Source organism: Xenopus laevis, chromosome 5S (genome assembly GCF_017654675.1).
Source record: "Xenopus laevis strain J_2021 chromosome 5S, Xenopus_laevis_v10.1, whole genome shotgun sequence".
Lineage (NCBI taxonomy): Eukaryota > Metazoa > Chordata > Amphibia > Anura > Pipidae > Xenopus > Xenopus laevis.
Window position 1 is genome coordinate 114,153,385 of NC_054380.1, and position 21,782 is coordinate 114,175,166.

The following is a 21,782-nucleotide window of genomic DNA, read 5'->3' on the forward strand; positions in this document are numbered from 1 at the left end:
CTAGTCTAAGATTACTTGGTGGGCCCCTGGTCAAAGGTTTGTGGGTGGGCCCCTGGTGTCCCAGTCCGACACTGCCTCTTACGCCACCTTAGACCTGGCGAACTGATAAAATGAAGCTACATCCTCCTCAATCTTATGTCAGTGACATCATACCCTGTATGCCGGAAAGTCATAAAAGTTCTGAAAACCGCTGGCGTTTTTTCATATTTTAAAGCAGGATTGCCTTCAAAAGTCCTAACTGTTATAATTTTTTGTGTTAACAATTTTATTCAACCAATATAAGGGGCATGCCACATTTGATTTAGGATGGGCTCATGTCTAGGGCATTAGAGGATATCTTTATTCTTTATTTTGCTTCCCTGGAAATTGTAATAATAAGTGGCCACTTCAAGCATTTTAACCAACATCATAGTCATATATACAGGGCCGGAACTAGGGGTTGGCAGAGTAGGCACGTGCCTAGGGCGCAAATCTGGAGGGTCGCCAGGCACTCACCTTCTCTGCCTCTCCTACCCCCTAGTCCAGTCCTTGCTCTAGCCGACGTGTGCAATCTTTGTTTTGCGCATGCGCACTTGTCTTTTTCACGCATGCGCACTGGTGGCTTTTCGCACATGCACACTGGCGGTTTTTCACGCATGTGCACTGTCGTTTTTTCACGCATGCGCACTAGCGTTTTTCCGCGCACTCGCTTATTTGGCGCTTTGCCCGTCCAGGCTGCCTAGGGCGCCTGGCCGGGTTGGCCCGGCACTTCATATATATATATGACCTATATGTACCTGCCCTATTCAAATTGACCTAAGCATAAGAGTTCTAATAAAGTTTGACTAGGCAGAATTGAACGCTAGCAAAAGATCGCTAAGAAATGCTCGCGCTGATGAATTAACACTTGCAAAACTTCACCAGCATTCGGCTGCTGAGATGCAACTTCACATTTTAGCAAATTAGTGTAGTTATGAGTTTACGCCTTTCCAAGTGGCGCGTAGTGTGGTCGAGTGTTCGATGGCGAAAATTCAATTGATATTTAGAATACAGATCATTGGAAATGAGACAATATACTGTACTTTTCTTACAAGAGAAAAATATCCATAACTAGCCACACATTATGTAAACTAATTGTTTAGCCCTGCAGATAACTAGACTTGGAGAACATCTGGCCACTTGCATGGTGGACCAAATAGCACAGATTTGCTCCTCAATTCTTGACATACCGTATAACACATTTATGCTATCATCAAAGTCCATTTAATATCAATTTTGGACCCATGCAACACCAGAAAAACCTCAGAAAAAGCCCATGTTTGGCTGTTTTTGAACATCTGCATAATTACATTACCCAGTAGGTGGTGGAGAGAATTGGAATCACTCCTAAACAGAAAGCTGCACGTGGTGAAAAAAAGCATGAACTAATCTACTCTAATGGCCAATAACTTTTTTTCCCCCCAATCTTACAGGGTGCACAGATGATATTACTACAAGCGATCACTCACCTGTATTTGGCACATTTCAGGTTGAAGTAATGTCCCAGTTTGTCTCAAAAAACAGTAAGCATGTTTTCTTAACTACACTCTCCACAGAATACCTGGCAGTTCACACCATGTTAGTCCATCTCAATAGTAGATTTATAATCATATTTTATATAATTTTATAAAAATTTATGTACAGTGTATTGCTAATAGTAATGCATTTGTTATAAGGGCAAAACCGGTATTTTTCCCCTTTTCTATGCTGCTGTCACCCTTTTACTTCTGGCAACATTTTTTTTTCCTCCCTATTTCCCTTACTTCTCATCTGTTTATTGTCTCATTTCACCGTTTTTTGTTTTCTCTTCTGTGTCATTCATGTGCCCACTCCCATTCTATCATCTAGTGGAAAACCAAAGGGAGATTGAAGGGTCTCAGTCCTGTCAGGAAGAACTGTGACCATCAAAACATCTGTGTTCACTTCCAGCATCTTCTGCTGGTGTGTATTAAGTGTGTACCCTCTGAGACCTGTAATTTCCATCTTGTTCCTCAGATCCAGGGAACACAGGTGATTTGGAAGCTCAGGGACACATTGAGATGATGAATTGCAAGGCAACTTTGTACACCAAGAGTCACACCAAATTCTACATTGAATTCCATTCTCCTTGCTTGGAAAGTAAGTTTGTTGTATGAGTTTTACCTACTTTGTCTCCAACCATAGGGCATGTAATACTTGTATAATGCAATCATTGTATGTGTAATACACAAGTGCCACCAAAGAGTTTCATTTGCTGTTTCATTGCATTGTTAATGCACTCGTACCTTGACAAACACCTTGAAAGAGACATAACAAATTTGTTAACTTCCTATACCAATCATTCAGCAGATAGCTTACATCAATCTAAATAGTGCAGCAGTGTGAGTCCTTCTATTCTGGCCTGTACCATGGTGCATTTCCTCCCATTAGACTCTGTCTGAGTGCTGCTGACAATTCCATCTGTTGCTGAATTACAACTATAGCAAAGCTATAACTCAGCACCAGCCAGAGGACCCTAAACTGTCCAACGGTGCATTAGGTTAATAGGTACAAGAGGACAGCTCCTATATGTACTAAAAAATCACAAATTGTGGATTGTTTACACTGTGTTTCTTCTTGGTCCTGACTGCAATGAGTATTGTTTCCATGACCTACATTTTCACTGTTACAGATATGGTCAAAAGTTCAGAAGCTGAAGACCAGGAGGGAAACAATGGTACCTTAGTAGTAAAGTTTGGGGTCCTACCAAAGGTACTTTACTTTGCCTTTACTTTCTATGTACAATCAGGTTAACACATGATACACCGTAGTAAAGGTCTGGTATAATTAACTATTGTGGGTTGGTAAAAGAAAAAGAAAGTACCCAAACATCCAAGTTATCTATTGATATCTATCTATCTATCTATCATCATCATCTATCTATTATCTATCTATCACCACCATCATCTATCTATCATCTATCTATCACCACCATCATCTATCTATCATCTATCTATCATCATCATCGATCTTTCTATCATCTATCTATCTAAAAATAAAGTACCCAAACATCCAAGTTATCTATCTATCTATCTATCTACCATCATTATCATCATCATCAATCTATTATCTATCTATCACCATCATCATCATCTATCGATCAGATATCTATCATCATCATCAATCTATCATCTATCTATCTGTCTATCTATCTATCTATCTACCATCATTATCATCATCATCTATCTATTATCTATCTATCACCATCATCATCATCTATCGATCAGATATCTATCATCTATCTATCTGTCTGTCTGTCTGTCTATCATCATCATCATCTATCTATCATCTAGCTATTGTCTATCTATCTATCTATCTATCATCTATCTATCTGTCTGTCTATCATCATCATCATCATCACCATCATCATCTATCTATCTATCATCTATCTATCTATCTTTCTATCACCATCATCATCTATCTATCATCATCGATCTATCTATCTATCTATCTATCTATCATCTATCTATCTATCCATCATCTATCTGTCTGTCTGTCTATCATCATCATCATCATCATCTATCATCTATCTATCTATCTATCTATCTATCTATCTATCATCATCATCATCTATCTATCTATCTATCATCTATCTATTGTCTATCTATCTATTGTCTATCTATCTATCTATCTATCTATCTATCTATCTATCTATCTTTCTATCACCATCATCATCTATCTATCATCATCGATCTATCTATCTATCATATATCTATCTATCTATCTATCTTCATCATCTATCTATCATCTATCTATTGTCTATCTATCTATCTATCATCTACCGTACCAACTACAGTATATGCACTTGTACATGCTAAATGCTATATGCACTTGTATCATTGCACAAACCATTGAAAAAGCCATACACCATTTTTACCATGATATGTTGCCAGTATCTAAAGTTATAGCCTGGTTATTTAATGTTGGATTACAGGACTGCCAATGCAATCATTGTTTTGTTTAATCATATAGTTGCATCCATCCATTGTTTCCTGTTGGAACTAGTAGTAAAATTTCACCAATAGGTGAAACGGAAACAATGACCTTTAGCATTAGGAGTGGTACAGCGTTTCCCTAGTTTTAGTAAAGTATTACTTTAAATTACAAGCTAGCCATACACTTTTTAAGACAGGGGCACATGGAGCAGAACCTCCACATGAAGCAGATCCTCCATTGGGTATAAAATACAAGCAGAGGAAAATGGATCTGCTGTCATGCGTTCATTTGTATAGCTTTATTGACAGCCATGGCATTAGCCTCTATGAAGCTACATGGAGCAGATGTCAGTGCGGAAATGTGAATGTATGAATTTTTTCGTCAATATCTGCTCCATATAGCTCTATTTACAGGCTGATGACGTGACTGTCAATTGTGCTACAGGAATGAGCTCATGACAGTGGATTCGCTTTCCTCCTCCTGGGTAAAAGACACCGGCCTAGGATCCATTTTGTGTGTCTGGCTAAAGATCCGATCGTACGAATCCTCGATTCGTATGATTTTCGGACCATGTGTGGAGAGTCCCGACATTTTTCGTCCCGTGGAGATCGGTCGTTTAGACGATTGGCCTGGTTAAAGATTTCTGTCGGCTGCCGATAATATCTCTGCATGTATTGGTCAGTGGGAGACTGTCACCAGCTTTGTCGGACATAAACTTTCATATGATTGCTGTTAGGGGTTCTTCTACTACTTTATTTAAACTGAAGGTTAGTGGCAGGTCGGGAAATTGGGAAGTCCGATTGTTCAAGGATTCGAACAATCGGATCTTTGTGCCTATGGCCAGCTTAAGATTCGCTCTATTAGTGGTCACCAAATCAGCTCACCACTAAACAATTTAAAACCATTAGGGAGGAGGTGTAATAAGCAGGACCGGGCCATGCTGGCCGGGCACCCCAGGCAACCCAGCCAGCAGTGAGGCCCCCTCCGCCGCACATATAGGAATCATGCGCACTGACCGCACGCATAGGAAGCGCAAGCATGCGCACAGTGCATGGACTGAGCGGCACTCTCTCAGCCGGACTAGGGGTAGGTAGCAGTGAAAGGTACGTGCCTGGCGCCCCTCAAGCTTTGCGCCCTAGGCATGTGCCTACTCTGCCTACCCCTAGTTCCGGCCCTGGTAATAAGACAAGAGATCCTCTGCACTTATATTGATGTTGAGTGAGTGCAGAGGACCTCTTGCCTATATCTGCAGTCTAGCCAATTACTACATAATAATGAGGCCTATGGAGAGCCTTCTGGATATATTAAAAAAAAACAAAAAAAACTTTTCATTCTCTGTATTTCTACACATGACAGGCTGGGGAATCATTGCAGTTGTACTGTACACATTTAGAGGCCCACCAAATTCAAAATATAAAATATTACAACTTTTCACATTTGGCTTCTCTGAAAACAGACCCAAGTTTATTTCTGCGTGTTATGCCTTGTTCTGCCATTATGAGTGTGAGTTCCACATTGCTGGTTTAGGCTGAGTTATATAGTTACATCATTTATTTGGGTTGAAGAAAGATATTAGTCTGCCAAATTATCCCCAGTGCATATACTTAAGGTATGGTGATCCAAATTATGTAAAAACCCTCATTTGCAAAATCCCCAGGTCCCAAGCATAATAGATCCCAGTATCCTTAGTAAGGCATCAGCCAGTTGGGAATGCAAGGGATTGTGGCACATTGTAACTGGAGTGTGTTTTTTTATTTTATACACAATTTTCAGTTTCACATGCATGCAAGTATAATATGATTGAATTAAAAAATAAAGGAATAAAAGCATGTTCAGCCTTTTCTCATTATAATGTTTGTAGCTAACACCGATCATCTCTGACCTGGAGTACCTGCTGGACCAGCACCTATTGATTTGTATCAAATCCTCTGACACTGACGAGTCTTACGGTGAGCATTTCAATATGCTGTTTTTTTCTACTGGGAATAAACACACCAACATCACACTCATTTTGTTGTTGCTATGGGAATATAGCAGAAGGGCCCACTCTGCATAGCAGATTACAGACTAATCAGAATACACTGGTTTTAGTACATAAATGCTGGCAAACACAGATATAAAACATTTTGATATTTATTATTTTATCTGTTATCAATATAGCATATAGAGATCATCATTCATCATTCACACCTGTCCCTGCTCCAGTGGAGCTTACAATCTAAGGTCCCTATCACATCACACATAAATACTATGATTCATTTTATTAGGAGCACATTATCATGTTTGCATGTTTTTGGAAAGCGGGAGAAACCTTGAGTAGAGTAACCGGAGAAAACCCACAGGAAAAGTAAAAAATGGTTTGAACTGCAAATGCCGGAAAATTCACCAGGGATAAATAAGTTTTTAAGGAAAAAGAGCTAAAATTATAATGTAAAATATGGGAAATACTCCCACTGAAATTAGAACATGAAGGGACTCTTAAAATCTGGGTTTGAATGTAATTGCAAATACTGGCAGACCATTGTTAAATGTACTGTACTTCGTGTAAAATGCTTTCAGTTTCTGGTGTGAAAGATTTTATTCCATGTTTCCATTTTGTGTACTATGGGGTTAGGAATGTGCTAGAAATGTTTTTTGGAAATTTGGGAATTTGGCTCCTGGCAAAATAAGTTCTGCCGTGCACCACGTTTTTAATTGAGTTTTACTTTATTCCTCCTTTGTGAAAAATGTGAATAACCCCAACTGTCTGTGAAGGCTAATTTTAAATACTATTTATTGTTGCCTTGGTGCTCACTTACTTAACTGTGTCATTATACCAACGTCAATAGTTGAATTAATGGCTCATAGGTAGTTCATTCCTGTTACATTTGAAGGATGAATTGATTGTTAAGGTCAGTAGAATGTAGATGCAGTAGCGAACTGTTGCACCTTTTTGTATTCCTACAGGGGAAGGCTGCATTGCTCTCAGAACGGAAGATACAGAACAGCAGTTCCCATTCTGCACTATTCTCACCCACCATGGAGAGGAAACTGGGTTATTTTGTGGAGAGATCTGTCTTCCTGCTTGTGGAGGGAAACAAAGGGAGAAGTTATATGGTGAGCTAAAGTAATAGCTTTTAGTATGTGGGTGCTTTCTCTTCAGGCAAATGTCAGGCAGGCTATATTTCCCGGTAGAAACATTTTTAAGGGCCACACAAATTCATGGGTTCTAAGTTTCCTATTCCCAATACAGGTCTGGTACTTTACCACTTACAAAAGCAAGTGCAAAGCCAAAAATCGGGTGCTGTTTTGTGCACGCTTAAATGTTATTCACAAAGGCATTTTCACCCATACAAACTCTTGCAAGTATCACCAGGGCAATTATTAAACCTGCTCTACCGAACCGTGTTCAGTTGCATGCAAGGTGCAAAGTACAGGGACAATGGAATTAGCGCATGCTTTGAGCAGCAACTGACTTGTGTCATAGTCTTCCCAGAACATGCCCTGTGTCTGGGAAGAAATGAAACTTATATATTGGGTTGTTGAATCTGAGCATACTGCACTTTGCACCTTATGCATCAAAATAATCACAATCAGAACTGTGCTCAGCCCTAGTATATATGAATGCAAAAAGGCACAAGGCTGTCATTTTTTTCTCATTCCTTATTCATTGTGTGTGGGCTCCTTATCTAAATGTGAGCCATATATATTTTGCCATGTAGGTTATGTCAAGTGTGTGGATGAAACAGAACTTTACATTGTTTGGTTTTGTCAATACAGATTTTGTCAAGATTGAAAAGGACGAAACTGTGGCACAAAAACAGCTAAAACATACTTACAGTCAGTCAAGGTTGGTGGTTATGGACAGCTGGGATAAATATGATGATTTCTGTTAAATAGATGGAGCTGTAGAACTGGGTAGGGAAAAGTAGATAAATATGGTCATGGCAGGCACATAATGGATATATGCTATAATGATAAATATGAGTATACAATGAACAGGTAGGGATCAATTTGGTGCTGGCAGGGGAAGGATGATACCATTGGTTACGATGGGTTGAATATAGCGGTAGAAGGTGGAGATGAAATGACTATAACGGTAGAAGGAGGAGATGGGATGACTTTAGTGGTAGAAGGTGGAGATGGGATAACTATAGCGGTAGAAGGTGGAGATGGGATGACTATAGCGGTAGAAGGTGGAGATGGGATGACTTTAGTGGTAGAAGGTGGAGATGGGATAACTATAGCGGTAGAAGGTGGAGATGGGATGACTATAGCGGTAGAAGGTGGAGATGGGATGACTATAGCGGTAGAAGGTGGAGATGGGATGACTATAGCGGTAGAAGGTGGAGATGGGATAACTATAGTGGTAGAAGGTGGAGATGGGATGACTATAGTGGTAGAAGGTGTAGATGGGATAACTATAGTGGTAGAAGGTGGAGATGGGATGAATATAGCGGTAGAAGGTGGAGATGGGATGAATATAGCGGTAGAAGGTGGAGATGGAATAAATATAGTGGTAGAAGGTGGAGCTGGGATGACTATAGCGGTAGAAGGTGGAGATGGGATAACTATAGTGGTAGAAGGTGGAGATGGGATGACTATAGCGGTAGAAGGTGGAGATGGTATGATTATAGTGGTAGAAGGTGGAGATGGTATGATTATAGCGGTAGAAGGTGGAGATGGGATAAATATAGTGGTAGAAGGTGGAGATTGGATGGGATGACTATAGCGGTAGAAGGTGGAGATGGGATAACTATAGCGGTAGAAGGTGGAGATGGGATAACTATAGCGGTAGAAGGTGGAGATGGGATAACTATAGTGGTAGAAGGTGGAGATGGGATGACTATAGTGGTAGAAATTGGAGATGGTATGATTATAGTGGTAGAAGGTGGAGATGGTATGATTATAGCGGTAGAAGGTGGAGATGGGATAAATATAGTGGTAGAAGGTGGAGATTGGATGGGATGACTATAGCGGTAGAAGGTGGAGATGGGATAACTATAGCGGTAGAAGGTGGAGATGGGATAACTATAGCGGTAGAAGGTGGAGATGGGATAACTATAGTGGTAGAAGGTGGAGATGGGATGACTATAGTGGTAGAAATTGGAGATGGTATGATTATAGCGGTAGAAGGTGGAGATGGGATAAATATAGTGGTAGAAGGTGGAGATGGGATGGGATGACTATAGCGGTAGAAGGTGGAGATGGGATAACTATAGTGGTAGAAGGTGAAGATGGGATGAATATTGTGGTAGAAGGTGGAGATGGGATGAATATAGCGGTAGAAGGTGGAGATGGGATAACTATAGTGGTAGAAGGTGGAGATGGGATGACTATAGCGGTAGAAGGTGGAGATGGGATGAATATTGCGGTAGAAGGTGGAGATGGGATGAATATAGCGGTAGAAGGTGGAGATGGGATGAATATGATGGCTGTGGATACAATTAGGGTAACTATGAATATGAAAAAAGTTGAGGTGGGGACTGGTTCAGTTGCCCTTTGGATTCAGGAATTAATTCCACTGGAGATGGCTTAAGCAGGCAAGGAGGTTAAACTTGAGGAGCATTGTATTTTTGTTTTCTTTTTTTTTAAAACTCAACTACTGTGTAACCATGAAAATTGAAGGTTTATGATGGTTCTAAATGAATGATACAATTTTGCCTGATTTAGATATTAAAAGGGACTATGCTCCTGCTGTGCCGTGCATCCACAGGGATTCTAAATAGCACCCAAGGGAGTAACTACAGAGGAAGCGGGGAGCCCAGGAGGTATAGGGGGCCCATGAAGCCCTACTTAATGAGCAATTTAAATATATATTGGTAAAACAAGACAACCTCTGGATATTTTGGGAGCCCTAAAATAAATTTGCTGTGGGGCCCAGTAATATCTAGTTACACCACTGATAGCACCTAAGGAATAAAGCAGTGGTAACAGACATGCTGAATTGCTCATGAACACTAGTAAGCTGCCTGCCATGCAAAATCTTCGCATTTTTGGAATGTGGTGCAAAGATTCAAATTTGGACACTGTCAGGGATAAGTAAAGGAGAGCAAAGTGAATCGGTGCTTTTATTGAATAAACCATGTTTCTTACATTCCTTAGGATTATAAAAAGCATATCAGAGAAGTCTGCAATGATGGCTCAAATGCGGGGGGTCCCTGTTTGCCCTTCAGAAACCCAAAATAGGTAAGATTCATCACACGTGGGCTAAAATCTCAAATCTGACAGAATGTAACTTTATTTAATCTAAAAACAGCCTTTCCATTTACAGTTTAACTTTGTATTTTTTTATTTTCAGATTTTACTTTGTCCTTACCATCCTATTTAGTCATGGGATGGAATCAGGATTATCAATGTGTTAGGGTTTCCCTTAATTATTATTTTATTTTCACTGACTTGCGTATATGTCTCCCTCCAGCATGGATCACTCTGCATCTATAGCAGCCATTTCCAGCCAGGCAAAGCAGAGTCCCCCTACCACACCACCTGGATTCAGAGGGAGCGAGCCAAGACAGAAGTCAGGATCAGCAGTACAGGGATGTGGGGACACACCAATTACTCCACCTCCTCGAACTATATTGTCCATTCAGAAATTCCCCCACTCCAACAGCAACCGAGCTGCTCCAGCTGCCCGTCCACAGGACTCGCTGTAAGTACAACTGGAATTTTTCGGCACACCTGCATGATCATTCCTTGCACTTTTTCTTTTTAAATCTGCAGAAGCTGTCAAGCGAATCTCTGCTTAAATATTAAGGTAGAGACACACGTGGAGATTTGGCGAGATTAGTTGCCTAGCGACAAATCGACTCTTCTACGGGAGACTAATCTCCCAGAACTGCCGGCTAAAATCTAAATCGCAGGTGGGATGGCAATCAGAGCGTTTAGTTTTACGAAGCTGCCCGAAGTTGCTTCATGTGGAAACTTCGGACAACCTCAGAAAATGAAACGCTATTTCCATCCAGCTGGCGATTTAGAATCTAGCCGACATGAAGGCAGTTCGGGGAGATTAATTGCCCGAAGAACAGGCGATTTGTCGCCGGGCGACTAAATCTCCCCGAATCTTCACGTGTGTCTCTGCCCTTAAGGATACAATCATTTTTACAATACAGGTATCGGTGGGATCCATTATCAAGAAAGCTCCAAATTGCAGGAAGGCCATTTCCCGCAGAGTCAATTTTATAATTATTGTAGCACACCCTTGAGTGAGCTTTTGCTGTGTATTGAGGCTGTGTGTGACCAGGCTAGCACTGCTATTAGTGTGCCCCCGACCCCCAGTGTACCCGGGCAACTCCCGGTACCTGGTGTGGATAAATGCAGCAGTAGATTCAGCCAGACAAGTCCTTTGCAGTAAATTATAACTGGTTTATTAACAGAGCACCGGCAAGATCATAGGTTACAGTACTTTGATGTTCACTGGCAGTTATAGAGTAGCCTCCAACAACAATATTCCCTCCAGGGGGGTAGAAGATGCAAAAGACGGAGTAGAAATCAATATAGATCAGTAACAATAGACTTGGGAAATAGTTACCACTCTCACTGGCACTATCCTTTATGGTTGAACACTAAGGCATGGGTTTCTCAGCCTGGGGTCTTGTATCTTGGCACCGGACTTGATCCTCACCTCACCCACTGTATTCAGCCTGGGATCTTGGGTCTTGGTATCCTATCTGGTCCTCAACTCACCCACTGTAGTCCCTGCACTAGTGGTTCAAATACCACGGGGTCCTAACCCCACTATTTCTCCTCGTTGGAGCCACATCTGCTCACTAGCTACCCTGTGCTGACTCTCACTCCTAGAGCGACTATTACTGTAGTACTATCCCTATCTCACGCTTAACTAACTTTTCCGGCAGATCTGGACCTGTAGTACCTCACACTGAGGCAAAGTCCCAGGACAGACCCAGACCTCATGGTGCTAAACCCTTTTATATTATCACACAGTGCCATCTAGTGGACAATCCCCAGGTACTAGTGTGGACCCAGCTAGGGACATAGCTGCCTGAGTTAACTAAAGGACCCTTAGGTGTCCAAATACTAAAGAGGAATGCCTGAGATAAATACACCCAAATCTCAGGGTCTCTACATTCTCCCCCCACTTAGAAACGTCAACGTCCCCGTTGACAAACTAAACAGTTACTCTCAAGTGCACAATAAATCACATTTTAAATAACATTTACTATTTGTACATCACGCTTCAACAGCCTCTCCAGAGGACTGCCCATGGTACAATGGATCCTGTAAACAAAATATTGCAAACATGCATTTTTCCTGAGCACTGTATCAATACTTAAAATGCAACCTCATACTGGGTCCATGGCCGTGGCCCCCAAATCCTATTACCTCGGGATTAACCCTACATATTACCAACACTGTACTTAAATTCTTTATTCACATTTCTATTATTTATGCACTTAGGCGGGAAAAGGGAATTGGGATTTTGGGACAAGTGTCCCTTAACTATTTACAGTCTCTGGGTTGTTTGCCAAAGTCCTCCTTCCAGGTGGGTGCGATTCACCCCTAGAGTGGCTAAAAATAAAGAACCCACTACAGAGTCCAACATGGTTTCAGTCATGCTGCAGATCAAACCTGAATCTCTTTTCTTTATGAGTCCTGACTCCAGGGGAAGCCTCCCCAACTTGAAGTGTCTCAACCCAGAGATGAATAACAAAAATAAAGCTCCATTCCTTGAACTCCATAAACAGTTAGCAACGAAGTGCAAACAAAAGACTTACTCCGGTCAACTTTAACTGGGGGTGGTTACTTCACCCTTCCCCCCACAACAGAAAACAGCACCCTCCAGGGTGTGGCATGACCAACGGTCGCAGAACTCTATCACAGTCCCTGATCACCCTTAGGACTTACACCAGGTACGTGAAACGCCTTTTAACATCCTCATAAGACGTGTAATATCTGGGGTGAGGCTTCTCCACCTTCTGGCCTTGATCCCCAGTGACTTCCACACTGAACAGCCTCGGGATAGGATTGTACTGGCCGCTGCTGTGGACTGCGTGCTTCAGCACGGTGCGGCCCCACCACCATTCCTGCTCCAACATGCGGACATATTCCCAAGCCTGCATTCTCTTGGGCCTTTCTGAGTGTATCAGAATATTAGGGGGCATTTTCTCCTTCATGGTGATTTCTTCCACCACCCAGTCATCCAGCTCGTTTTCCACCCTCTCATACACCCAGAGTGGGGCATAGGGCATGTAATACCCCCAGAGTCGGTTCACCCTGAAATTTATGACTCTCTGGATGCGAGACACTGATTTGAATATAGTGGGATCAGCCCTTCCAGGCAACACCCAAAAGTTCTTTTCCTCCTCAGGACTAACTTTTGGCGGGGCCCAGAAACTTGGGGGGAGTTTAAACATAGGCTCAGCTGCCGCTCCTCCTTGTTCCTCTGGTTCCGCCTCATATTCCTCCCAGCCAGGGGCCGGTTCACCTGTGGATACACTACCCCCTTCGGCCGAAAGGGGCACACCACCCGTGGGCACTTTTCCTTCCTTTAACCCCTTCAGGTAGGATATCGGGGCCAGCACCTCTTCCTGCCCAGATTCCACATATGCCAGGGTAGATTTAGGTATCCCCCCATCTGAGCTTGTCCCTCCGCTGGACACCCCCCGGGATGTAGATCGGCCACGTGGTCCTCGGGCCCCAGGGGACCTACCCCGAACTTGAACCGGGACTCTCCGGCTAACGGGAGCATTAGAGTCTCCTTCTGCAGGCTTTCGCACTTCAGCGGAGGCGGGTGGACTAGCGGGCAAGGCCTTTGGGGTTTGGCCCATAAGAGTGGTGGGTGGGGTAGGTAGCGCAGGTGGCGCGGGTAGGGCAATGGCACTATCCTCCCCCTTGTTGGTGTCTACGACTTCAATAGGGGTGCCCTGAACTTCCGCTAACCCAGGCCCGGGTGCGGACAATTCCCCGCTCACCTTCCCATCTCCTCCTTCGGCTGGGGACGGCGCCGTAACAGTCGGGACCGGAGTGCTAGGCCTGGACACAACCGGGTCTTTGGCGTCCAGCAGAGGCCCGATCCAACAAGGCCGTTGACACTTTGGGCATACGGACGCAATCTGCTTCAACTCCGCATAAACCATGGCACTGCAGCCTCCACAAATAGGAACCGGGATAGGGTTCCCCTCATCCGTCACATCAGCCGCAAAAAGTCCTGCCCAAATATAGCGATAGCCGGCATCCAGCAGCATGACTCCGGCTGGTCTCTCCTGCAGTGACCTGTAACTGGCTTGGTCACTATCTGACATTTCTGCTTTTCGGGCTTGCCTCTATGACACCGTTAACAGAGCTCTGATACTGCGTCTGCTCTGCTCACTAGCTGGTCTCACAATGCCCTCCTAAGATGGCCGCCGTGACATCAGCAGCCAGACCACTCCTCCCAGCTGGGCGCCAAATTTCCCATACTGTCATTGGTTGGTAACACACCTCCTGATCTCGGGGAGGGGTGGCTAAACAGGGTGGTACGGCTGTCTATTCGGCCCACGTCACTCACCGCAGTTTCGCGCCTTTCCTCTGGCGCCACTTTACACGATCCTGATTGGTTCTCCCCACCAATCTGGAAAGGTGGGCACACAACTTTCCGGTCGGCCCTCTCCTTCAGGCAACAGTAAATTTAGGGCGGTCGGAACTCAGGCTGCAAGCTGCGCTAGGCCAATATGCCTTTTTCCTCTCTGGTCCGGCACTGCAGCGCCTGTCACACTTTTCTCTCACAGCAATGAGTTCAATAAAGCTATCCCGGACGAGCCCCCAAATGTAGCACACCCTTGAGTGAGCTTTTGCTGTGTATTGAGGCTGTGTGTGACCAGGCTAGCACTGCTATTAGTGTGCCCCCGACCCCCAGTGTACCCGGGCAACTCCCGGTACCTGGTGTGGATAAATGCAGCAGTAGATTCAGCCAGACAAGTCCTTTGCAGTAAATTATAACTGGTTTATTAACAGAGCACCGGCAAGATCATAGGTTACAGTACTTTGATGTTCACTGGCAGTTATAGAGTAGCCTCCAACAACAATATTCCCTCCAGGGGGGTAGAAGATGCAAAAGACGGAGTAGAAATCAATATAGATCAGTAACAATAGACTTGGGAAATAGTTACCACTCTCACTGGCACTATCCTTTATGGTTGAACACTAAGGCATGGGTTTCTCAGCCTGGGGTCTTGTATCTTGGCACCGGACTTGATCCTCACCTCACCCACTGTATTCAGCCTGGGATCTTGGGTCTTGGTATCCTATCTGGTCCTCAACTCACCCACTGTAGTCCCTGCACTAGTGGTTCAAATACCACGGGGTCCTAACCCCACTATTTCTCCTCGTTGGAGCCACATCTGCTCACTAGCTACCCTGTGCTGACTCTCACTCCTAGAGCGACTATTACTGTAGTACTATCCCTATCTCACGCTTAACTAACTTTTCCGGCAGATCTGGACCTGTAGTACCTCACACTGAGACAAAGTCCCAGGACAGACCCAGACCTCATGGTGCTAAACCCTTTTATATTATCACACAGTGCCATCTAGTGGACAATCCCCAGGTACTAGTGTGGACCCAGCTAGGGACATAGCTGCCTGAGTTAACTAAAGGACCCTTAGGTGTCCAAATACTAAAGAGGAATGCCTGAGATAAATACACCCAAATCTCAGGGTCTCTACATTATTAAATAATTCTAATTTTAAAAAATGTTTTCCTTTTTGTCTGTAATAAAACAGTAGCTTGTACTTGATGGTAACTAAGCTGTATGAATCCAATTTGGCGACAAAACAATCCTATTGGGTTTATTTGATGTTTAAATTAATTTTTATCAGACTTATGACATAGTCATTTTGCTTCCAATAAGGATTAATTATATCTTAGTTTGGATCAAGTACAAGCTACTGTTTTATTATTACAGAGAAAAAGGAAATCATTTTTAAAAATTTGGATTATTTGAATAAAATGGAGTCAGCCATTCCTTAATTCGGAGCTTTCTGGATATTGGGTTTCCGGATAAGGGATCCTATACGTGTATATATATATATATATATATATATATATATATATATATAGTGAATAAAGTACCCCCTCTTGTAAAATATAAGGATATTATAAGCTACCGAGGAGTTTCATGACCATATAAAAACACAAGGCCGAAGGCCGAGTGTTTTTATACAGGTCATGGAACTCCGAGGTAACTTCTAATATCCTCATATTTTGCAACTGGGGGTACTTTATTTATTATAATACACAAATTTAAGTGAGTCGTGACAGAAATGACATCAGAACTCACCGTTTATAACTGATGACATCAGAACTCACCGTTTATAAGGATATAATTTACAGGATATTCATGGCTTTTGTGTATTATATATATATATATATATATATATATATATATATATATATATATATATATATATATATATATATATATACAGTATATATATATAATACTGTATTGAAACAGTACACCTTTCCAGTCTCAGTTACTCACTGCTTGCTCAGAAACCAAGCTATATTGCTAGATTGCCTCATTGCCTGGCAGATAACAATCAGATAGCATTTCTTTAAGTGTCTCCTCTCAGTCTTGTACATCTTTTGTTTTTAACAGTCGAATTACAGTTCCATCTGATCCACTTGAAATGGTTGATAATCCATTATATGGACCTGTAAACAATTCTCTCTACCCCCAACCGGCCCAGACTCGAGCTCCGAAATCTCCTGAACCCATGGCCCGCACTTCACCTAGCATTCGCCCACGCTCCAGGACCTGTTCCTCTACAGAAAAGAAGCCCGTCCCTGCAGAAAAAGCTCAGCTGAAAAACACCATATCAGCCGCGAACAATCAGAATATCTGCCGACCTGAAGGTGGCCCAGCTCTCCCGAAACCACGTCCACCTGTACCAGCCAAGAACCAGTCCGTGGCTCGTGATGCTCAGAACAACTAGCCTTAAACAGATTTCAATTTAAGACAAAGGAAATGTCCTATGATCCATTAATCAAAGCTGTTTCATTGGTTAAATATCAGGAACAGTGAAATTTTCTACTTGCATATATTATGTTAACATTTAAAGCATTTCAATCACACAGAATAAGCCTAAAGCCTCTATATTTTCTTAGTCAGACATCTTCTAGAATGTAGATTTATCATTTACTGACTGCATGGATGTACAGTGCAGGATGTACATACTTTACTAATGCAGGGTCTACTTTTAGGTGCAGATTTATCTAATTCAAATTTTCAATTTTTTTTTATGGCCAAAACTGTGAAATCCGACTAGGGAATTGTTAAACTTAGATCTGAGTTTTTTTAAAAATTCAATTTGATTTTCGAGATTTATCATACAGTGGCCCTCAAATTTGACTATTCGCCACCCTAAACCTGCCGAATCTCTGTTTTAGCCTATGGAAGACGTTCTGGAATCAATTTGGAGTTGTTTGCAGCCTTCCTGACATTCGAGTTTTTTCCGGAGAAAAAACTCGAATCGAATTCGATCCTATTCACCCGAGTTTCAAAAATTTGATTTTTTTTTTTTAATAAATTGCAATTGGTTGAATTTCGAGTTCATGGGAGTTTTAAATAACTGCCATGGACTCGAAATTCGACCATTGATATTGTCCCATTATGATCTACATCCATAAAAGCATTAATATTACTTAAATATGGATTTATGAGAAAATGTATATTGCTATATTTAACAAACAACTATTTCTTATGTTAACTTTACATACTGTAAATATCTGAATAAAAAGCATGAAATAGGGTGATTTAGACAATCTGTTTGTGGACAGTGTCTTGAGATCTACTGATCACCAGCTAAAAGTCTACTGGTAGATCCAGATCTACCATTTGGACACCCCTGATGTACATTGTCACTAGTTTGACTGGTGCTGAAAATGTCAGACCCTTGTGGCTGCCACAGACACACATTTAGAGGCACATTTATCAAAGGTCGAATTTCTAATTCGTGTAAATTTTTAAAAACTCCCCTAAACTCCCATAAATTCAAAATTCGACCAATCAAAATGTATTAAAAAAAACCGAATTTTTCAAATTTGCATGTATTGAATCAACCAGAACATTTGAATCAAATTCAATTAGAATTTAAAAAACTTGATTCATCAAGAAGGCTGCAAACAACTCCAAATTGATCCCTGGACGTCTCCCATGACTTAAACGGCAATTCAGCAGGTTTTAGGTGCCGAATAGTCAAATTCAAGTTCTTAAAGGGCTAAAATATCGAATTTGAATTTTTTAAAAAAACTCCAACCAAATTTGAATAATTCAGTCGAATTTGACAGTTTTGACTAGGGATGCACCGAATCCAGGATTCGGTTCGGGATTCGCCTTTTTTCAGCAGGATTCGCATTCGGCCTGATCCTTCTCCCTGGCCGAACCAAATCCTAATTTACATATGCAAATTAGGGGCGGAGAGGGAAATCGCGTGACCATTTGTCTCAAGACAAGGAAGCAAATATTTTTTCCCCTTCCCACCCCTAATTTGCATTTGCACAATAGGATTCGGTTCGGTATTCGGCTGAATCGTTCGCAAAGGATTCAGGGGTTCAGCCGAATCCAAAATAGTGTATTCGGTGCATCCCTAGTTTTGACCTTAAAAAAAATGATAAAATTCTAATTTCGAATTTTCAATTCGACCCTTGATAAATCTGCCCCTTAAAGTGCCGAGCAGCTATTCACTATTTATTTATAGATTTGATCTGACCTTGGCTATTTTTGTATCAGGACCAACTCATGTAATACTGGAGTATTTAACTAAAAAGCAGTTAAAATACTGGTACCAATGAGCAGTAACCACTACCCACAATAAACTCCATGTTTTCTAAGTCAATATATGTGTGGAAACTTTTTGGCAATGGCACCTATGGTCCCGGCCTTCTCCTGACCACAAAATTCCAGAAAACAAATGTTATATAAAAAGGGCAAATCAACCCCAAAATAACAATTTGCCTAATAAAAGAAAACATTATTCTAAGCAACTCTGCAATATACATTCATTTCACATTTTCTATGGTTTTTAAGTTATTTGTATATGTATTTGTATTGCTATTGAAAGCAGTGTTTGTCCCTTTCTATTCTCTGCCCTGATGGCTCAGACTGTTGATACAATCCCCCACATGTTATAAAATGCACTAAGTTTGCCCAGGAGCAGTAACCAGTAGCAACCAATAAGATGTTTGCTTTTAAACATGTGACCAGGAAACAACATTGTTTAAAAAGTAACAACCAGGAGTTAAAGGGGTTGTTCACCTTTAAATTTACTTTTAGTATGATGTAGAGAGGGATATTCTGAGACATAAGTTGCTTAGAATTGTGTTTTCTTTTATTAGGCAAATTTTTATTTTGGGGTTGACTTGCCCTTTAAAGAAATGGGATGTTAGAAAAAAAAAATACTCTCAGCAAATGAGATCATTCATTAGTAATATGCCTTTCATAATATAACTCCCTCCCCTCCTTTTATTTTATATAAGGGCGTTATATTTCAGTTCTTTATTCCTGACAGTTGAGAATTTAAAGGTACGCCAGGAGAACTTCGCCATGAATATGAAACTTTTATTTCCAACTTTGCAGTGAAACATTACCCTTTCTATTAATTATTACATTATGCTTCCTCCTACCTTAATATATGCAAAGTGGGGTAAAAACAACAGAAGCGCTCAAAGGCCAAGCGTAAGCGTTACTGTAGAAATAGAAGCAAGAAGGGAACACTGCTCTCTTTCAAAATGTTTATTGGTTTCGTAAGAACAATGCTCTCATTTCAATTCTTTGTTAGAATTACTCTACCCATGAGTGTTTCCCTATATTTTGTCCTTCTAAATGAACAATGTTTGTGTTGAAAGAAACATATCAAAGGCTTAACATATACAGAATTAGACTGCCTTTGTGGATGTTAAAGCCGAACCAAGTTTAGTTGGAATGCAAAGTGTTAGTTGAATTAGATCAGTTTTATTGAGCTAGTAATAAAGCCTGTACCTGTAAGATCATTGCAGAAATATTTCCTGTTATAGGCCAGAAAATAAAAACTCTGGATTTGCTCCTCCTTGCACTTTATTGAATAAGTATTATCTCATCCAATTGTGTCAGGGCCCTTTACCATTGCTGTTTATTATGGGAATTCTTGTTCTGCAGGTTTGAGCGCACCTAAGCCCATGAGCTTGTAAGAAGGTGATTGGGTTTGTGTGCTGAATATGTGTAAGTTGTATATGTTAAATGAACGTTGAATGATGAAAATGTCGAATGATTGTTTATGCTGTAATGTGCAAAAATCACCACAAGATGGCAGTGGTGTCAAACAAGTGAATTACGGAGGTTTCATGAGGTTAGCAGGGGAAAGGCACATGTACAGTAGTAAAGCTGGCCACAGACGCAGACACAAAGGGGTAAATTTACTAAAGGGCAAAGTGAAGTCATTTCGCAACTTCGCAAATTTACTATCAGTCACCCTGGCGAAAATTCGCCAACGATGATGATAGCCTAGCGCAACTTCGCACCATAATGCTGGCGAAGTTGCACTCTGGCGAAGGGGCCGAAAATATGCAAATTTACTAACATTGGTCTTTTTCTGAACGTAACCTCCTTCGCCAGAGTTTACTTCGCCAGAGTTTACTTCGCCAGGTTAGAGCAGGCGTAGTGCAATAGAGTAGGAGTTTTAAAAAAAAAAAAAGTTGAAAAATTTTCTAAGTCCCAAAATAGTTTACATTTTTTCTAAGTCCTGAAAAAGGCTGAAAAAGATTGAACAATTTTTTAGGGTGCCCACCTTCCCCCCTACATTTGTGGCACCTTAACTATACTGTGGGCACATGTGTAGGGTATTAGAACACCTTAAATAAACTTTTATTAAGTTTCCCTGCGCTTGTGTAGTGTTCTGTATGCGCTGCTGCATACACGTCCATTGAAATTCAAATTTGGCGCCGTATGCAAATTAGCCTTCGCTAGCGCAACATCGGACCACTCATCATAACTTCGCTAGCGCAACTTCGGAAACGATCGGTAACTTGCGCGGAACTTCGGATCTTCGTGAATTTGCGATGTCCTGACGAATCTACGCCTGGCGAAGTTCGGCGAAGACAACACTGGCGGATCTACGGAGGTAAGTAAATTTGCCCCAAAGACTTTCCCATCTCCCAACCTGCTACTAACCATAAAGATCAAAGTCTTACCATTCAGAAGTAGTAAGAACAGCCGATGTTTGGCCCCTGACAGCAATCGTACGAAAGTTATGTCCGACCAAAGCTAGTGACAGTCTCCCACTGAAAATCGTACAATCGGCAATACACGCAGAGATATTATCGGCAGCCGACAGAAATTTTCTAACCTGTCTGATCGACCAAACGACCGATCTCTGCCGGACGAAAAATGTCGGAACTCTCCACACACGGTCCGAATATCGTACGAATCCTCGATTTGTACGATTGGATGTTTGTGTCTATGGCCAGCTTAAGAGCAGCACATGCAAAGTAAATGTTAGGGTGATGACTAATTGGGAAAGGTATTTAAAGGGGAACCACACCCATGGGTTGGTTGTTGAACACAGATGGAAATAGATAGTGCTAGGGCTACAAGTATAAGTACTAAGTACTTCAGACAGTTAGGTGATAACTAGAATGGGTAGCCAAGACCCCAACGAGGAGATAAAGGCTTAGGAGCCAAGGCTTTGTCAGTGAGGGCAGCAGTGTTAGTGAGACACGGACATCCTGAAGGAGGGGCAAGTAAATTCCTATCTGGAGTAGGCCAGAGTGGCATAGGACTTATGCCGGACTGGTAGGACCAGAAGGTGAAAAGGGAATTCCTTTGTAGATCTGTGTTGTAGCACAGTTTAATTCAA

The 21,782-nt window shown here is 41.7% G+C and overlaps 1 protein-coding gene across 1 annotated transcript in view; it reads left to right on the forward strand.

Moving 5' to 3' along the window:
• The window catches only part of inpp5d.S (inositol polyphosphate-5-phosphatase D S homeolog), a 66,317-nt gene extending 49,102 nt beyond the window's left edge, over positions 1-17,215 (forward strand). Inside the window, exons 19-27 of the mRNA XM_018265844.2 lie at positions 1,452-1,541; positions 2,014-2,136; positions 2,669-2,748; positions 5,834-5,921; positions 6,919-7,068; positions 7,732-7,801; positions 10,057-10,140; positions 10,373-10,603; positions 16,550-17,215. Coding sequence (XP_018121333.1) covers positions 1,452-1,541; positions 2,014-2,136; positions 2,669-2,748; positions 5,834-5,921; positions 6,919-7,068; positions 7,732-7,801; positions 10,057-10,140; positions 10,373-10,603; positions 16,550-16,886 — 1,253 coding nt within the window. The 3' untranslated portion in view covers positions 16,887-17,215. The remainder of the gene's footprint in view (positions 1-1,451; positions 1,542-2,013; positions 2,137-2,668; positions 2,749-5,833; positions 5,922-6,918; positions 7,069-7,731; positions 7,802-10,056; positions 10,141-10,372; positions 10,604-16,549) is intronic.
• Positions 17,216-21,782: the final 4,567 nt, after the last annotated feature.